The sequence below is a fragment of the Candoia aspera genome, chromosome 1 (genome assembly GCF_035149785.1).
Source record: "Candoia aspera isolate rCanAsp1 chromosome 1, rCanAsp1.hap2, whole genome shotgun sequence".
Classification (NCBI taxonomy): Eukaryota; Metazoa; Chordata; class Lepidosauria; order Squamata; family Boidae; genus Candoia; species Candoia aspera.
Window position 1 is genome coordinate 54074141 of NC_086153.1, and position 18000 is coordinate 54092140.

The 18000-nt window shown below is 41.9% G+C and overlaps 1 protein-coding gene across 1 annotated transcript in view; it reads right to left on the bottom strand.

The window, feature by feature from the left end:
* The window catches only part of PARP1 (poly(ADP-ribose) polymerase 1), a 53656-nt gene extending 53041 nt beyond the window's left edge, over positions 1 to 615 (bottom strand). The window contains exon 1 of the mRNA XM_063304288.1: positions 311 to 615. Coding sequence (XP_063160358.1) covers positions 311 to 430 — 120 coding nt within the window. The 5' untranslated portion in view covers positions 431 to 615. The remainder of the gene's footprint in view (positions 1 to 310) is intronic.
* Between the last annotated feature and the right edge of the window lie 17385 nt (positions 616 to 18000).

Consider the following 18000-nt stretch of genomic DNA (forward strand, 5'->3'; position numbering starts at 1 on the left):
ATTTCAAAGCGGCATCTCTGAAAGATCCTTACGAGGAGGGAAACTATGCACGACAAGGGCGGTTCCTCCTGCGCTGCGCATCCTTCAGGGGCCTTGACCCATTGGTGGCACGTGGCCAAACGGAATCGAACCGATTCCGGGGATCAAACGCAAAGGCAGCGGCGAGAGTATAACAACTGCACCGAGGCCGGCCACAAAGACGATTGCCCGCTTCTGCAGGCAACGTGGCGCTCCCGGGCCCGGCTGGGCTATGGTGAAAGCCTTGCAGAGCTTGGCTTGGAGGGAAGGCAGCGTCCGTCCCCGCGAGTACCTGCACCATGATGGCTAGGCGGAGCGAGTCCTTGGCGATGTTGTCCTTGCATTTCTTGCAGGAAGCCCGCCCGCTCTTGGCGTACTCGGCCCGGTATAGCTTCTCCGCGGGCTCCGCCATAGCTACCCCTCGACGTTGCCGCCCCCAGGGAAAGCTTCGCGCTGAGCCTTGAGAGGAAGGCGGCAACTGCTGCTCAGCTGGTGCAGCGGCAGCGGCGGTGGCGCCAAGAATGTGCCGAGCGCAGAGCGCGTGATCCCGCCCGGTCCAAGCGTCTCCTCTTCAGCGATTGATTAGCCAAGCCTCACCGTAGAGCTCAAGAGCCCGCCCGGGGCAATGGATCCAGACTCTGGCGAGGGGGGCGGGAGCTCATGGTGCCCGGCGGTAAACCACGCGGCCGGGGATCACGTGCTCAGGGGGGGCGGCCGGGGGCTTTCCTGTCTGCTCCCTGGTAGGCCTCCCCCTTGGGGCCGGGAGTTGCTTGTAATCTGTTCGCAGAGCCCCCTGGAGTTCCCCTCGGAGTGCGCCCGAGTGCTAAGAACATTTGCTGATTTCTTGGGAATTGCTGGAGTGTCCGAATGAGTTTGGATTCGTGTATAAGGTCTCACTGGAATAGAGCTCTTGGTGACCACATAGGCATGTCCGTTGTTTGCTTTTTGGGGCGGGGGGCAGGAAGGGAGGAACACGGAAGTGATTTGCTATTACACTCTTGGATTTTCCTTTTAAGTTCCCAGTATAGTTTATAGCTCTAGGATCTTCTGGTGGTCTCCAGTCTAAATACGAATCAGCCAAGACCGGTGCAACCTAGCTTTTCCAAAATAAGACAAGTATAAATCCCATTACACCCGGGCTGTAATTTATTTTATTAATTCATGAAATTTTTATCACCGCCCATCTCCCTCCACAAGGAGGGATTCTAATCATAAACATACACCCATAGGACCAAACCCTGTTAAAAACAAGGGTGCTTCTGAATAAATACATAGCATAGTGTGGCAAACACAAATTACAAGTTAAGCCAGTATGCAGCACATATACTGTATATATTTTGGAAGGTTCAACTATGCAAAACACTGTTTAAACATCTCTGCACTTCCTTCCTTCCTGTCTCTTCATCAATAACTCTTAGCACAGAAACAGTCTTTTTGGGGCAGGACAGAAGGGGATAGTCTTGTTTCCAAATGAGCATTACTGGGTTGAAAGCAGTTCTTGTACGTGGATTATGAAGAAGAGAAAAGGGTATGGGGAACAGTCCCCAATTTTTAGACAAGTGAAGCCTCATCTTTGCAGGGCAATTCTTTTACCCATTAATTGGCCTTAGCTGACCTCATGAATCAAATTAAAGGTTTCATTTCACTATTTAAATATAATGGAGGAATAACAATGTTACCATATTTTGCAGTTCTGGAATTCCAGTGTATTATAAAAAGAGACATATGTTTTGGAAATACCTGCATGCATGCTCACATCTACAGTTGTGTCTGAGAGGGGTGAATTAGTGAGTTAGAAAGAAAAAGAAACTGACAAAAAGGACAACTATGTAGATGTCTGAGCACATTCTATTGGGATCCACCTGCCAGTTTTGACAGGCTAAAATGGTTTACTTTGTATTTGGCAGAAAAATTACAGCTTGCAGAAATGCAAAGGTCTTGTCTGAATACAGCTGCCCACTCCCGCCCAAGCAGAAGGACGTTCCATTCATATGAGGCTCTTTGGAGTCAAGCTACCCTTTATTATTCATGAAATGAAATGAAACACAACACCATTCATAAAACAAATAAACAATGGTCACACAGCTGCCCTGCTAGGGGACCAAAAGCCCATTGGAATAAAATGGTCATCAGAGTCTTTCTAAATGTGAGGAGAGTTCAGGCCAGCTGTACTTCCAGAGCATAATATTGCTAGATGAGAGGATGATTACCAAGAAGGGATTTTGAATTCGTAACCTGCCTTTCCATCACAGAATGATGCTGAATGTACCTAACGATGGTGACAAAAGATGTGAAACAAAACAATTAACAAAACAGAATAAATGATAAAATAATATTTTAGGATTATTAGTTTCTTTAAAAACAAATGCTCTTCCTCAGAGCAAAGTAAGGCTCAATCACCTCTACAAAGGAATATGTTTCAGTGAAGGAAAAACACAATAGGACCTTTCTTGCCCATACACCTGACAACCTTGCTTCTGTAAATGGTATGTCCCCTGTCATTAAGGGGACAGTGGCAATAATTGGCCCAAGCCCCCTACAGGGTGGGGGGGCTTCAAAATATAGTTCAGTACAGTGGAATCTTGATTTAACAGATCATTTATTTAACAGACTTTGGATGCAATGGTCCACATTTCTAACTGGGTGTCCCTCCCCAAACAATGGCCCAGCCTGTGACATTCAAAGTAGTTCTGACAAAGCATTAATTTTATGTTGCTTGCAGTGATTTATGTCATTTGTGTAATGATATCATTACTCCAGTGATATAAATTGCTGCAAATGACACAATTTTTGATTTAACAGACATTTGGGAATTAGAGACCCCCATCCCCCAAATGGTCCATTCAATTAAGTTTTCATTGTACTTGAGATTATTAAATTATGTACATTCAAGGAAGTAAAATTAACCCATCAATATGCAATTCTAAGAGTTACTTTGATATTTTGGGTTTCTCTGCATATTTACATTTACCCCACCACAAAACTCCCTATCTACACTATTGGACCCAGATAGGGAGAGCATCTCAACTGGGTGTTCTGCCTCTGGAAAGCCTGAGCTCAAAGCCTGATCCCTGTGTCTTGTTTTTCAATAATTCACTGTAATTTTTAAGTGTGATTACAGCACAGTCTAAAAATATTCAGTATGAGTAAAAAGCCTATCTGGAGGTTATACGTCCCCTAAGAAGATGCTACCTCCGTCCCCTCCTTCTCCTCTAGCAAGACTTGGAGCAAACTAGTGGTAGCAATTGTAGCAATTGAAAGAAAGCAGGACTGATTCCTAGTAGGACAAGATTCGCTTAATGAAAAACTGTCCATTGACAAGTACAATATGACTGGTGTCTGTAAGAAAATAAATAGCATCTAAAGAAACGAATCCAGCTTTCTCTCTGTTTCTCTCACATACAGTACCTTAATGGTAGGCAGTTGGCAGCTTAATATCCCTTTACTTGAATAGTCCCCTTTTAAGGTGGATATTTATCTTCTGAATTTCAGTTTGACCATCATTATTTATCTAATTTATATTCTGCCTAGTGGCTAACAAATGGCATTTGAGGCAGCCATTAGTAATAAAAGAATCAAAAGTAAACACTGTTAACATTAATAGAACTGACATAAACAGGCAGAATTTACCCAATTTGGCAACAAACCACCTTTTAAAGTGTGCCTGAATAAGCATATTTTAAACAGTGAATGCCTTAAGAAGGTGGTGGTTTTCCTCAGCTGTCTTGTTCCAGTTCCCTGCAGTTATTAAAGATACAAAGCCACTCTCTCATGGGTTGTAGGCATAGTGTCTTTAGGCTGGGGTTGTTCATCATGTTCATATGCTTTGTTTGGTTTTGGCTTAGAATGTGATTTCTTCTACAAGCCATGGCTAAACAAACCATGGCTTGTATGAGTCCAACCTTAGTTACATTTTGGTTTAAACATGATATAATTCTTGAACTACATGAGTATCATGTACATATTAGTTTGTTTCCAAACTAATCCATGATTATTTGGATACTAAAGAGAATGAAAGATATTACATTAAAGGATAAGCAGGTGCATAATCAATTCTTTATCTAAAAAAATTACTGGCAATCAAAGGCTCTGTCTTATCTATATGTGAACACAGTATTTGTGCTGGGTCTGGCTGAATGGGATATTCAATTCAGATTGTATTTGTAGCCACTAGATGGCAGTATAAGCAAAGTTAAAATGCTGCACATGTACTGAAAGAAAGAAAATACTCTTAAATTCTAGGACAGCCTTTCTCGACCTTTTGACCCTGGAGGAACCCTTGAAATATTTTTCAGGTCTTGGGGAACCCCTGCACATTCAGACTCAAATATAGGACACAAGTTACAAAATTATTATATTTGTTTCATCTGTAGGCCTGTATGTGTGCATTAATAGTGTTCTTAAACTAAAAAGAAAGAATGAAACTTACCTCTTTAATGTGAAGTTGCTTGAATTTGAAATAATTTTTAAAATAAATCATGATCTCCCAGGAAACCCTTAGTGACCTCTCATGGAGCCCTGGTTGAGAAACCCTGTTCTAGGAGCTAGAAATCAAAAAAGAATGTTGTGTTCTTTCCACCATGGGGAAAACAGCACTGAAGGTAAAGGTAAAGGTTTCCCTTGACGTAAAGTCCAGTCGAATCCGACTCTAGGGGGCGGTGCTCATCTCCGTTTCTAAGCCTTGGAGCCGGCGTTGTCATAGACACTTCCGGGTCATGTGGCCAGCATGACGACTCGGAACGCCGTTACCTTCCCGCCGAAGCGGTACCTATTGATCTACTCACATTTGCATGTTTTCGAACTGCTAGGTGAGCAGGAGCTGGGACGAGCAACGGGAGCTCACCCCGCCGCGCGGTTTCGAACCGCCGACCTTCCGATCGACAGCTCAGCGGTTTAACCCGCAGCGCCACCGCACTGAAGTTATCTGTAAATATAACTTTGTTACAGCTTTGGCCTATACCCATTTAGCCTATCCCAACCACTGGGCTGTCTGAAAGTGGATGGAAAGGGGGTTATTCCTTTGTCTCCTTGTGTCAGCCTTCCCAGATGGACCAGACAGGAAACATGACCAGATGAGCTAATTATACAGTATTGTAAGGCTACATTAACAGAATCTTGCAAGTCTGAAAGTACAAATCTTCTGCAGCCTCTTTTGCAGTCTTAAAGATAGGGAGGGTCCTTTCTGAGCCTCTTTCTCTTCCCATTATGCAGCTGTGGGCTATGCCCTGTCTTATCTGGTCATTCCCTAGGCAGCAACTCTTCACTCACAACACCAGGGGGTCTGTTCTTAATCTGCCAGGTGAGCCCAAATGGCAGGACAGTCTCCAGAATTCGATTCACAAAGGGCTTGCTTTTGTTAGGCAAGTTTTTATCTATCTATCTATCTAATTTATCCCCGCCCATCTCCTCCCATCGGAGGAGTTTTAAAGCCTGCAATCTCCCTTTGCCCCTTTACTCCCAGAGGTGCTTAGTTTAGGCATCAGCAAAGGAAAGTTAGATCTTAATGAGGATTAAGTGTCTATGATAAAAGTGGGAAATAATTATTTGACTGGAGTTAGAGCAAAATGTTTTGCTATCTCACAACTTGCAGGAGTAAATAAGAGCTAGCTTGTCTGAGCAGCCTCTCTTCCAGGTGTCAATTGAAAAATGCAGGTCAATCACACAAACACCCCCCCCCCCCCATGGATCAGCTGAAGAGGTACCAGTTTTTGACATATGGCTTAACTCTAGGGTCTAACCATCTGTCAATCACAGCAGGGTTGTGATTGGTAGGATGGTTCCTGCCAGCTGGTGACATTCAGAAAGTGGGAGGGTAGCAAAACCAGTGTGTTTCACTAATGGCTTTACTTAATATGCCACTCACACCCACTTCATCATCTGGCAGAAAGCCAAAACCAAGGTTTTAGAGACAGGGCAGGAAGTGGCAGTGATAACAGCACATTTTATTCTGGTTTAATTTTCTACTGGTTCAAGAACAGGTGGTTAGCACTTCAACTCAGCAAAAGGAGAAAGATCCCCAGTTGTACACATTGTAAAGATGAATTTAATGTAATGAATAGGCTGGCCCAGGAAAAAAAGACTTGGGTTATCTCTTTAGATGGATAACTTACCTGCAGTAAAGGCATATATCTGAGCTACATGCTGATTTTTTTTTAAAAAATCTATTTATTAATTTTTTTAAGCCAGATAGGCACCCTTATACTTTTAAAATGTATATTCCACTTGTATGTCCTTAAGACATCCACATAGCATAAATGCTTGGCATCTCATAGTTGCTGTCAGTATTCAATTAACCCAAACTAAAAAGGCCTGACTAAAGTTTTTGATTCCTTTCCTAAAAACAGAAATTGGGTGTGAGCTGGGAACAAGAGAAATCATATGCTATACCTTAGGAGCAACCAAGGAGAAAGGCCTCTCCATTTGCTGGACAAATAGACCTCAGAAAATAAAGACATCTTTAACTGGACCTTTCCTATTGACTAATATCTAGACAGGTTCTCATCAAGGTAGTCAGTCCCTTAGCTAGTTAGGCTTTAAGCTGTTTAGGACTTTAAAGATTAAAACTAACATGTTAAATTGTGCCTGGAAAACAATTGCCACCTGTGCAGATATTTCAGTACATATATGCTTTCAGTATTGTATACATTTAATAGCCCAGCTACTACAATTTGCATCAATTAAAGCTTCCTGACAGAGCAGCCCCTCCATCTTGTCTGGATTTAATTTCAATTTGTTCATCCTCAACTAGCCCATTACCGAAGTAAGGCAGAGGTCAAGGCAATGAACTGGTTCCATATACTTAGATAGCAAAGGGCATTAGAGCTGGGTGTCAGAAATATACAGATGGTACTTCAAAGCTGCAGGTGGCTCTTTCATGAAAATATTGAGCAACATTCAAGACAAGATGCTGTAGGCCACACAGTAGTGTCTCAGTATTGCCTTTTGGACTCGGTTCTAGAGGAAAGATATAAAACAGTGCCCTTAAGGCGTACTATGTCAGGAGAACCAAAAGGATGCTATGGTTGATGGTACTGATGGCTACTGAGAGGTGCTGGAGAACTACTATGGCTGCATTTTTCCCATCTTCGTTGCCAGCATAGGTCATCCACTAAGGCAATCAGAACAATCTCAGTTTCATATGCCAGCTGCAAGCCTGCTTGAAATACGTTCAGACAATCAGTGTGCTATACATGTGCCTGGAGTTGTGAGGCCATTAATTCTTTGATCATCTTAGCCAGAAATGAAAATTTAAGATTGGCCAGTATTTTCCCGATTCTTTCAGTCAAGGGAAATCTAGTTTACTAATAATCCTATCACTGTCCTGTTTAAACTAGCAGGGACACATCTCTCCTACAAGGAAGTGTTACTAACCTACCATAACCATAGCCTGCACCTTTCCAAACATCCTGCCTGTACCCACCAGATCTGCAAGCTGAAAAGATTCAAAACATCAGGACAAACCGTTGGCACAGTTGCATCTTTGTACTATGCCCCAATTGGGTGGATCTGAATGACTTTAAAGAAAGTTACAAACCACTCACAGCAAGCCACTACCTCTTTGCTCCTCCTTCCTCAGCATCTTGATGGGCAGCATAGCATAGAAAAGCAATGGTAGCCTATTCTGTGCAAATGCAGTGGAGGCAGACAAGTAAGTAAGTTAATTCTTCAAAAAAATGTAGGTGCTAAGAGGCAATGGCATGCCCTTTTTAACACCTCAGGAGTAATTCTTGCCAACCTCTGACATAAGACAATAGCTTTACTTAATATTTCCCCAGGTTATGTCTCCTGTAACACCTCCCAATGTGCTTTAGCTCCTCATAAAGTATTCAGCAGCACGTATGTCAAAAATAGGTTCATACCATTTTTATTACTGTTCTCAGGAGATTCATTTGAGTCCCATATGCTGCCTTCTGTGCTTTACAGAGGACATCACTGCCCCTCCACAAGGGACTTGTTATATAGATGAATAAATTAGGCATAAGGATCTGGGCCTCCTGTTTCCTAATTATAGATATGCAGCTGTTTCTTCTTTAGATGCTCACACTTGATGCAAATCAGGCTTTTGAGTTACAGTTACCCCGTTGGTTTACATATGTACAATTAAAAAGAAGTAGCAAATAAGGATGCAAGAGAAGCTGGCCACCAATTTATGTGAGATCAGATCTGCAAGGTCCACATAACCCAGCCTTGCCCATAATATGGATGGTAGTGCTTTCCTTTTGGACAGAAATTTGCATGTAGAAAAAAAGATTTAGATACCCTTCTACTTCTCATTTGCCTCCCTCACCCACTGCACCCACGCTTGGTCTTTTCCTCTTCCAACCAAGAAAGGCCTTCATCCTTTACCTCTCCCACTCACTTGGTCTTTCCCTCCCCCCCTCTCCATTTCCATGCCTACTGAGCTCCCTCCTTTCTTCCACAAGCCACCCACTCCCTCTCTAAAATCTTCCTCCTCAGTCCAAACTCTAGTTACAGAAAGTTGTAATCAAAAGTTGTGACTGACACTAATTTCATTTTTTGCATCATTTATGTGATGATGTCATGATACATGTGATATCCCTTGTCCCGTCCCCCCAATATTCCTAGTGGGAAAGCTCAGCTGGTATACTTCTGAGAGAGTAATTTATTTCTTTTCTAAAGAACTAGGAAATGCCAGTGATGCCAATGTTGATAGGTAGGCCAGCCACAAAGACTGTCCAGAGAAATGCTGTAGCCGTGTTCCATTCCCTTTGTCTCTGCAAATGATCTGTGTCCTTCTGTATAATCTCCCACTGTGTGACTAATCTACATAATACATGAAAAATACAATAAATTACTGTTGGCAAGAGCTGAGACTATGTGACAGCCATCACCTGCATCTGTCAGCTCTCAGTGACAACCTTTTAGATACAGTAGTCAGTGTGTTTTTTCTCATTTTGTTGAGAAGTCATCAGCAGGATTGGATATGATACAGATTTACCCACTGTTGGTGGGACAATTGGATTTTAAGTTAACATTGAAAGCCAGCATTCCTAAAGAAAGACACACACAGCCATTTTTTTTTGTATTTATTGATCATTGAAGTCTTGCATATCTTTACTGAAGTAGGCCACATCTGGGGAAAACCCTGCATAGCTCCCAAAGGCCCTCTCTTCACTCACAGCTACGGGCAATATTCTAGGTCTTCTACAAACAAGAGCTGGAACAGACATGTATATCAGTGCAGAATTCTACAAGTGCAGTAGCTGATGTTTGGTGATATACTCCCCAGGTGGCCCAAGTTTTAAACACTTTATTCTCCTGAAGTATTGCAGAGTATTCACACTTACGCAGCTTATTTTATTTATTTATTTAATATAGCCACCCATCTCACATTTGTGACTCTGGGCAGCTTACAATTAAAACATAAACAATGAAAAAGAAAACAAAAAAAACCAACCATACAAACAACACAAAACAATTAAAAACAATCAAAAACAGAGCACAATAGTTCAAGAACCGTACAGCCATTTTAGGGGCTCCACACCACTCTCTGATCTCCAGGCCAGACAGCAAAGCCAGGTCTTCATGCCGTTCTGGAAGGCCATCAAGATCGAGGCCAGCCTGACTTTGGGGGGAATTAACATCCTCTCTTCAGCAATTCTCAAGGACACTCCACTCCATTCACTGGACCCATGTTTTGCTGTACTGACCCTGCCATCAGAACACCTATAATGCCATGATAGCCCCCATAACACAAACATGGACGACTTTTATATAAACTATTTACCTGCAGACAAAGACTCCAAAATCACAAGCTAGGACATGGAATTCTCTTTGGTAGCTTGCCAAGTATGGTGCTGCTGAATGGAAGAGCAGAAGGTATAGCGAGATAGAGATGGATCTCCTTTATTATTGTATGCTACATTGCACTTTATATTGATTTTGAGCAATTTTATGTAACTTATACATCTTTACTTTCATTTTTATTATCTAAAACAAGGTAATGAAACTTCAACACTTGTCTGATATTATAATATCATTTATTAATTCACTGATTTCATTTTCTTGACAACAATACATCTGCCCAGAGTCACCACAGTGAGCTAGGCAGTCATATAAATTGCTAACGAACTAAATAATGTATCCACTGGCATGTTTAAGCTCTGGGGTTTTCTGGTGATCTCCCATTCAAATATCTGCTTAGCTTTTTGAGGTTAGCCAAGATCATTTGGATGCTACCAGCTAGTTGATCAAGATCGGCGTGTGCTAACAGCCTAATGTGTTTATCCTCCTTTGACAATGGTTTGTCAGTCTAACAGGATAGTGTGGCAAGGCTCATTCGTTCCTTTAAAAAGGACATTATTAACAAACTTATAGGGCATCTCATTCAACTAACTCTAAATGGTATACAGGAGCAACTGCCAAAGCTAATGCAACAATAAATACAGTAGTATGCAATAAAAATGAATACAACATGGATTACAATTAATCACAGTAGTGATTCTTTTGAAGGCTAACTGGCAGATATAGAGTGGAAGAGTCCTGATGTTGCTCTTGATATAGCCTTCTGCTGTACAAATCCCACTGTCTTTGTAAGGGGCAGATGGGAAAGATCCACACTGGAGCCTCTTTTATCTGACGTATTGCTGTGCAGGGCCAGATTAACTGGCTGATGCCCTAAATTGATGCCCTAAACACAACTGATGCCCTAAACACAGCCCCAAAGTGGTGCCCCTCAGCCTTTCCATTGCTTAACTGACAAGACGTTAAGACTCAGTAAGTGCTGAAAACTAAAGTTGAGTGTGACAATGAAAGAGGCATGATAGCTAGGGGAAAAAACTCTGTGGTGTCCCCCTTCCTTTGGTGCCCTAAGCATGTGCGTATTTTACTTAGTGGTTAATCCAGGGTATGACTGTGGTGTCATTTGCTAAACCACAACTGCTGTTCAATAGGCACATGGCAAACAGCATGGGCCAATAGCCAGAAGTGAATATGTGGTACATGCCATCTAAATTAGGAGCACCAGAAAGGCCTCATGTTCTTTTGGTGACCAGTAGTACTACAACTGCAGGCTGCATTTGATTGCTTATTGGGTTTTGGTCCAGTTTTCTATCTGAATGTGCATCAGTTTGAATTATCGTTCCTTCATCCTCTTACGGTGGCCGTAGGTTTTGTTTTTTGTTTTTAAAAATCAGTTCTATCTTGCCCACTGATCTCTTGGGAAAGCAGAGTCAGGGACACCCTCTCCATCCAAGTTCATCTTGCCCTTGTTCCTTCTATAATCAGTTTCAATAGCCAATCTCATAAGACGTTCAAATCTAGACATTTTAAAAATAATTCCGTAGTTTCACAATGCCCATAGAAACCTCAGTGGCCTGATTTTTCCAAGCTTATATAAGTGCACCTTCCCACAGCAGCTAAAACTGATAAAGCTACAGCTTTGAAACACACTGTACTCACCACTTCACAGAAGACGCTGTTGCCCCAAAGAGCTGTCATAAAAGCTGTCAGGGAGAAAACAGATTGTTGAGAGTAAAAGCATCAGGAGGAGGGGTTGGAGCAGGAGTTATGTGTTCTGGGAATAAGACAGCCATCACTGTGACAGGAAATAATTTTGCCCTTGAAAGAAGGGCTTCAGATGAAATGAAAATCTCATTTGGGTAGGTGCATGGTGGAAAGGAGTAATTTTTCAAGTTCTGAGGCTCTAACCAGATTCATAAGGAATGTTTTGTTTTCTTTAAAATGTTAGAAGATTCCTAGATTCCTCTATGCGTGTATCAGGTGAGGGATGAAGTGGGATTGCACCCACTGGCCATCCCTTTAGTGCCAATTGTCCCATAGTCTTATCTGTCACACATTCAGTATGATAGAGCAGTGTTTCTCACCCTTGGAAACTATGTGTGGACTTCAACTGCCAGATTTCCTGGCTGGGGAAATCTGGGAGTTGAAGTCCAAACATCTCAAAGTAGCCAAGGTTGAGAAACACTGTGACAGAGCTTTACAGAGATGTAGTTCCACTGGCTACCAAAGAGATATGACCAGCAGAGTTGCAAATGCATCAGATCTATGTGATAAGTGTGTAAGTCCCTGTGTACACACTGGTGTATGAACACAGTTTCCCCATATAAAGGGGGGGGGGGATCTTGATTGAACCAGGATCCCTCCCACATGGGATAGTTCTGTCCAACACATGATCACCGAAACTGTTGCTGTGAATAAGTAGATATTGCCCTCATGAATTATATCTTTAAACTTAGTTTCTAGTGATAATTCAATACTATTATCCAACCAGAAGGTGGAAGCAATTGTTACTAAATACAGAGGAACAGGATTATGTAAAGCACAGTTCCCTTATTCTTAGATTACTGCCTAATTAGTCTTTCTTTATCATGGAGACAGTCGCTTTCAACAAAAGGAAATGTCACTGCTTTAGTTAATAGATTTTCTTCCTGCAAGAGACATTATCATCTATCACATTCAGCCTTTTCTTATCCTTATTCTTCTGCTTCTGTTTTCTTCTTTTAAAAAGAGTATTTAATGTCAGGTTTAGAATTTTCTACAGTTCTCTGCTGGGGAAAAGACTAGGTACCCCAAGGATCCTCAACAGAGTAGAAGAGTCTAATGTCAAAGACAGTGTGGTTATCCAGGATTTGAAATACTTCTGTTGAGATGAACTTTAAAGTCAATGCTGCTTTCAACAGGTAAAATTTAGGGCCAGACAAATGTGTCCCTTGATTTCTATGTTGGATTTAAATGAAGATGCCTTGGTAAAGCAAACTGCTTGTCAGATCCGTGTAGAATCAAATGCCTAACAAGAAGGTCACACCAAGACGAGTGTATAAGTATTTATATTTAAGATTCTGAGAAAGTTGAATTCACTGCTCTAGCACTTCCGGTGGGGACACAGCGGACTGAACAGCTGTGCTGTGGGCTCAGCGAGCAGAACTGACAATGTGCCAATTTTTTTGGGCTCTGGCAGGTTTTTCCTGAAGCCCAGGAGTGTTTTTCTGGAAAAAAGGAAAACACTTGGAAGCACCCCATCTGTCCTCTGGACAGCTGCTTGCAGCCAGAAGATTGCAAACAGTGTTCGTGTTTGTCTGGTAAGAGCTAGCCCGGAAGCTGGGACATCACCAATTCCAAGCTGCACTGTAGCCTTAAAGGGATGCTAAGACCAGCCACCCCATTTCTAAATCACCGATTTATATTTTTTTTAAGTACATGTACCCTAAGAGAGGCTTTCTACAGCAAGGAGAAGCGGGTTCTCTTGGTGCTTATTGTTATTTTTGGGATTAATTTTTTTAATTAAAAATTCTTTTTAAGTTTTGGGCTTTGTTTTCCCTCCACATATTAAGGAGGACCAAGAGTAAATAATTGTCTCCCTGTTACTATTTTTGTACCAAATTTGAAAATACTAGCATTTTCCTACATGTTGAATCGGCTGTTTTGAACTTTCAGTTTTCTGCTTCTACTTTCCCTGGGGAACTGTCTGCTATCTCACTTACACTTTTGTAAACACACTTTGGAATCCTTTCATGTCTTCCACTTTCGCTGGTTAAGCTCCTAGGGGATGCCATAATCTACTATGTGAGACATGGAGGATTTTAAATAGACTTTCTCTGACTTCCACCAGGATTTTAAACAAATTCTTTCTGACTCCTACCAAGTTTTTATACAAGGCAGTCAGGATATTGTGGAAAATATGAGGTCTAAAATGTGTCATCTGGTTGGGTATGTTGTGGGTGAAACTGAGGAATTTAACAATGACAGAAATGTTTCTTCTAAGAGTGAGATCCGGATTTCTGTTGAAATGCTGGATGAAGATTGAATAGTTGAGTTGGAGAAATTTAAGGGAGAGATCGAGTTGCAAGCCATAAGTGAAATTGATCTTCTGGTGCAACGCCATGGAAAAGAAGGGGTTATTATGTATGGCAGGTCTCCTGAAGAGACGTTGGAGTTTTTGAGGGGGGCAGTTGGGCTGTTTGATTTTTTTAAGGAAAAAGCTCTGCACGTGTTGTGGAGATATGTAAATGCTCTGGTTTATTTTGAAGTGGGATAAGGGTTTAAGAATATTTATCTGGATTGCTTTTAGGGTTTGGCTGATTTCATTTATCTTTAATGATTTGGATTAAGATTATTAAGGTATAATAAAATAATAATAAATGTCTATTTGGATGGTTTTGGGTTTAATATGATTAAGATTATTAAAATTGTTGTATTATCAAGTACAATGGCAGACAATTTATATGTTTTTTAGTTTTCTGTAGCTTTTATCTTTGCTTGAAACTTCATACAATTCTTATAAAAAAAAGAATTCCCTGCTCTAGCCATCTGTCAAAACTTGCTTCCTCCCCCAGCACTATCCCATGTTAGGGGGAACAACTGGTAGATTCCTCTGCCAGTGGGAAAAACATGCCCCAGTTGACTGTTTGGTCAGTACTGATTGCTAACCTAATTATCAAGGGAAAGTAGAGACCATCTGTATAGGCAGAGGAAATTATACTATATATTATGTACCTCTCATGGGCTGAAGGAGAGCATAGTAAACCGGCTTTCTGGATGTGTCCTTAGACTGGAATTGAGAAATCTATCTCCAGGCAGCATTATGGCCCCAGAGAGGGTGAGCAAGAGAGAAGACTGGCTACCACCTTTTCTTTCTTGAGATCTTCCTGTCTCCTTCCTGGAAGTGGCAGAACTTGGGGGTCCAGAACCAAGAGGAGAATTCCAAGGGCTTCTTTGATTATTAATTAATAATCTAATAATCTTAATAGTCATCAGATTATTTTGCTTTATGACAGGCCTCCTGCAGGTCAGGGAAAAGAAGGAATGTTGGTTATTTTCTGGAATAGCCTTTTGAAGTTCTCTACCAAATTTGAGGGCAGAAAAATTGTGGGATGATTTATCAAAAGTTCTGCTGGGTTGGGGGGCAGAGGAAAAAGGACAGGAGCTCTCCTTAAAACAGCACCTGAAAGACACAGAATCAAGGAGCTCCTATGTGACATTTTCCTTGGGAATATTTGAAACATGAGAGGCCAGTGAGGCTCTGCAGACCACTGGAGAGAGGACTGAACAATCAAAGAAAGGATATTCATACCCACTATTAGTCCATCTTGTGTTGTAACCAAGTAAGTTTTTTTTTTCCCATGAGAATTTCACTAGAATCCTTTTCTCCTTCAGAATAAATTCTAAAAATCAAGCTCTTTCATCAAATTGAATAAGAAGTGGGAAGAAAAAGACGCAGGAGAATTTCTCCGCCCAGCATTTACCTTATATTATAAAAGGCCTTTTTCCCCCTTCAAAGTAACATGTAAAACTCACATGTAATGATGCCTTCAGTCATGGCAACCAGTGAAATGGGATTCTTGGAGAAGGCTTGTTCCATGAAAGTTTCACTTAAAGGCTGCATTGTATTTCTTCTTCTGCCACACAGGTGTTTACTAGGTTAGTCACCCAGCCCTAGATTTTCTAGGTTTAGTGATGTGCAGCTTAAAAGCTTGCAGACTCCTACATGAAGCTTTACTGATCCAGCAACAGCTGTAGATCATTTAACTGATGTTGTATCTCATGTCATTTGAGACCAAGCAGGCAGAGACTGTCAGAGTTGGAGAGGTAGATATACTAACCTGATTTTATTAACAAAATCCGCACATAGATTAAGGTTGAGAGGACAGAAATGAAAGGGATTTGCAAAAACTAGACACCTTAAGTAGAGAATTCTCAAAAATCCATCTTACTTACAATTAGTTAATACAGTTTCAATTCAGCTTTTCATTCTAATCCTATATTTGTAGCATTGATTGAAAGTATATTTCTTTGTCACTGATTTTCACAAGATGTTTGGCAAGAATAGAAACTGGTTAAGGGTTTTGAAGTGGTTACCCTCAAACAATTGGGTGACTTCAGATTCTGGATGTAAAGGTTTTCAGGCAAGCTGCTGAATTGATAATGATAATCAGATGATAATTTGCATTATTTCATTTCAGAATGGGGCAAGTCACTTTACAGAAGCATGTAAGAAAGGCCATGTTGGGTCAGATCAACAACCCATTAGTCCAGCACTTTGTATCACCCTACAGCTGTCTGACTGCATTCAAATATTAATGAACATGGACAGAGGGCAAAAACCTCTTCCACTGTCACTTCTCAGCAGCTGGTATTTACGGTCTGCTGATTGTGATCCTGGAAATAGTTGATAGCCCTGTCCTCCATTAATTTGTACAGTCCCTTTTTTTACATTGTATTTTAACTATATACGTTGAAACTGAATAAAGTTTTCATTTAAAAAATTGTACAGTCCCTTTTAAAATAATTTAAACTGGTGGTCCCCACTACCTCTCATGGTAGCACATTTCACATTTAGCTATGTGTTTGTAATTTCGTTTATTGGCCTTAAATCTCCTCTCTTTAATTTTAATTCATGATTCTGAATTCTAACTTTGAGAGGGAGAAGGAAAGGAACTTCCTTTTTCCACATTTTCTAGTATGTGTCACACCACAGAAAGGACTTTTGTGTCTGTGTGTAAGAGAGAGGGAGACAGAAAACAGTGACAATGAGACCAGGAGTGGGAAATCTGTGGCCTTATAAATATTGTTGAATTGCAACTCCTAGTAGCCTCAGCCAGTGTGGCCTACAGTATAGTGAGTACTGGAAATTATAGTTCAACAACTTGTGGAGGACAGTTAAGTTTTCTGTTCTTGATCTGGGTATAATGAATTTTAATTTTCAGTTTTTCATGTAGTACTGAATCTGAGTGCAGGTTTGGCCCCTTTTAACTAATTCTGTAATACCAGTTAATATACTTTTTTTCCATCTGACTTGATATGACAGGTTGATTAAGAGGGGCTGAATAATTGGGTACAATATGCTCCAACTCCATGGTTGTTATCCAGGCCAGTACTGTACTCTCTGCTCTCTGAGCTTTGTTGTTTGCTTGCAGACATTTCATTACCCACCTAAGTAACATCATTAATGCAAGTGAGTGTGGGGTTTGCTCCCTGTTTATATACAGTAGCTTGCCCTGCCAGTGTTGGTGGGGGGGTGTTTTTCTCCTTGGTGTCATGTTCGCCGTTTCAATGTCTTTGATGCATCGTAACGTTTCGCATGTCATTAATTGGATGCGTGTTTCATCTTTCTGGGGAGGATGGGAACGGTTATCTTTTGGCTTTGCTTTGGAATGTATTTGTATTATCTACTGCGCTCAAGGTTACTTTCCCAGGCTAGCAACTCTGACGTTTGCTAGCACCTGTGCCGGGCGGGACTGTTACGAGGGAGGCGGGATACGTTTGCACCAAGGGTTTAAGTTTGTATTTGGCGCGCTTTTGCTCATTCTCAGCTTTCTCTGTATTTGTCTTTAGTACTCTAATAAATCAGATTTCATTTAGCAGCCTCTTGTGAGTCTGAGTATTTGGGGCTAGGGCAATCATTACATAAAGCTGAGAATCTAAGTTCCTAACTCCGCTGGCCCCTGTCCAGGAAAGACAAGCGTCTAACCCTGTGAGGGAGAGAGCCCGCGATGACTGAACCTGACATCATGATGATGGAGGAAGGGGAACCGGACTCGACCGTGAGGCAGTCCGGCCGACCGTCCCAAGGTGGGGAGCTGTCAGCCATCCGAGAGGAGGCGAGCTCCGAGTCGGAGAGTGAAGCCGGGGGGCTGAAAACGGCCCCAGAGACCACCGTAAATTCTCCGGGCGAGCTGCTCACCTGGGATGAGACCCAAGGAGATGCCACGGCAGCGGGGGGTCCCTCCTGGAGGCAGAGATACCCATTATCCCCCAACGTGGTGCAGGTGCAGCCAACGGAGGGCTCACCCACTCCGGATCGGATCCGAGTGTTGGAGTCCAAAATGGATTCGTTGGAGGCTATATTGAAACAGCTGAGCTTGGATGTGACCTCGTTGCGAGAGGTCCGGGAAGAATCAAGCCAGAGGCATTCAACCCCCTCTTCCCAGGGGCTGTCCCCGGAACGGCGACGGGTGGTGCGGAGGCGCGAAGGGGACCAGTCGGTCCAGATGGAAATCGCAG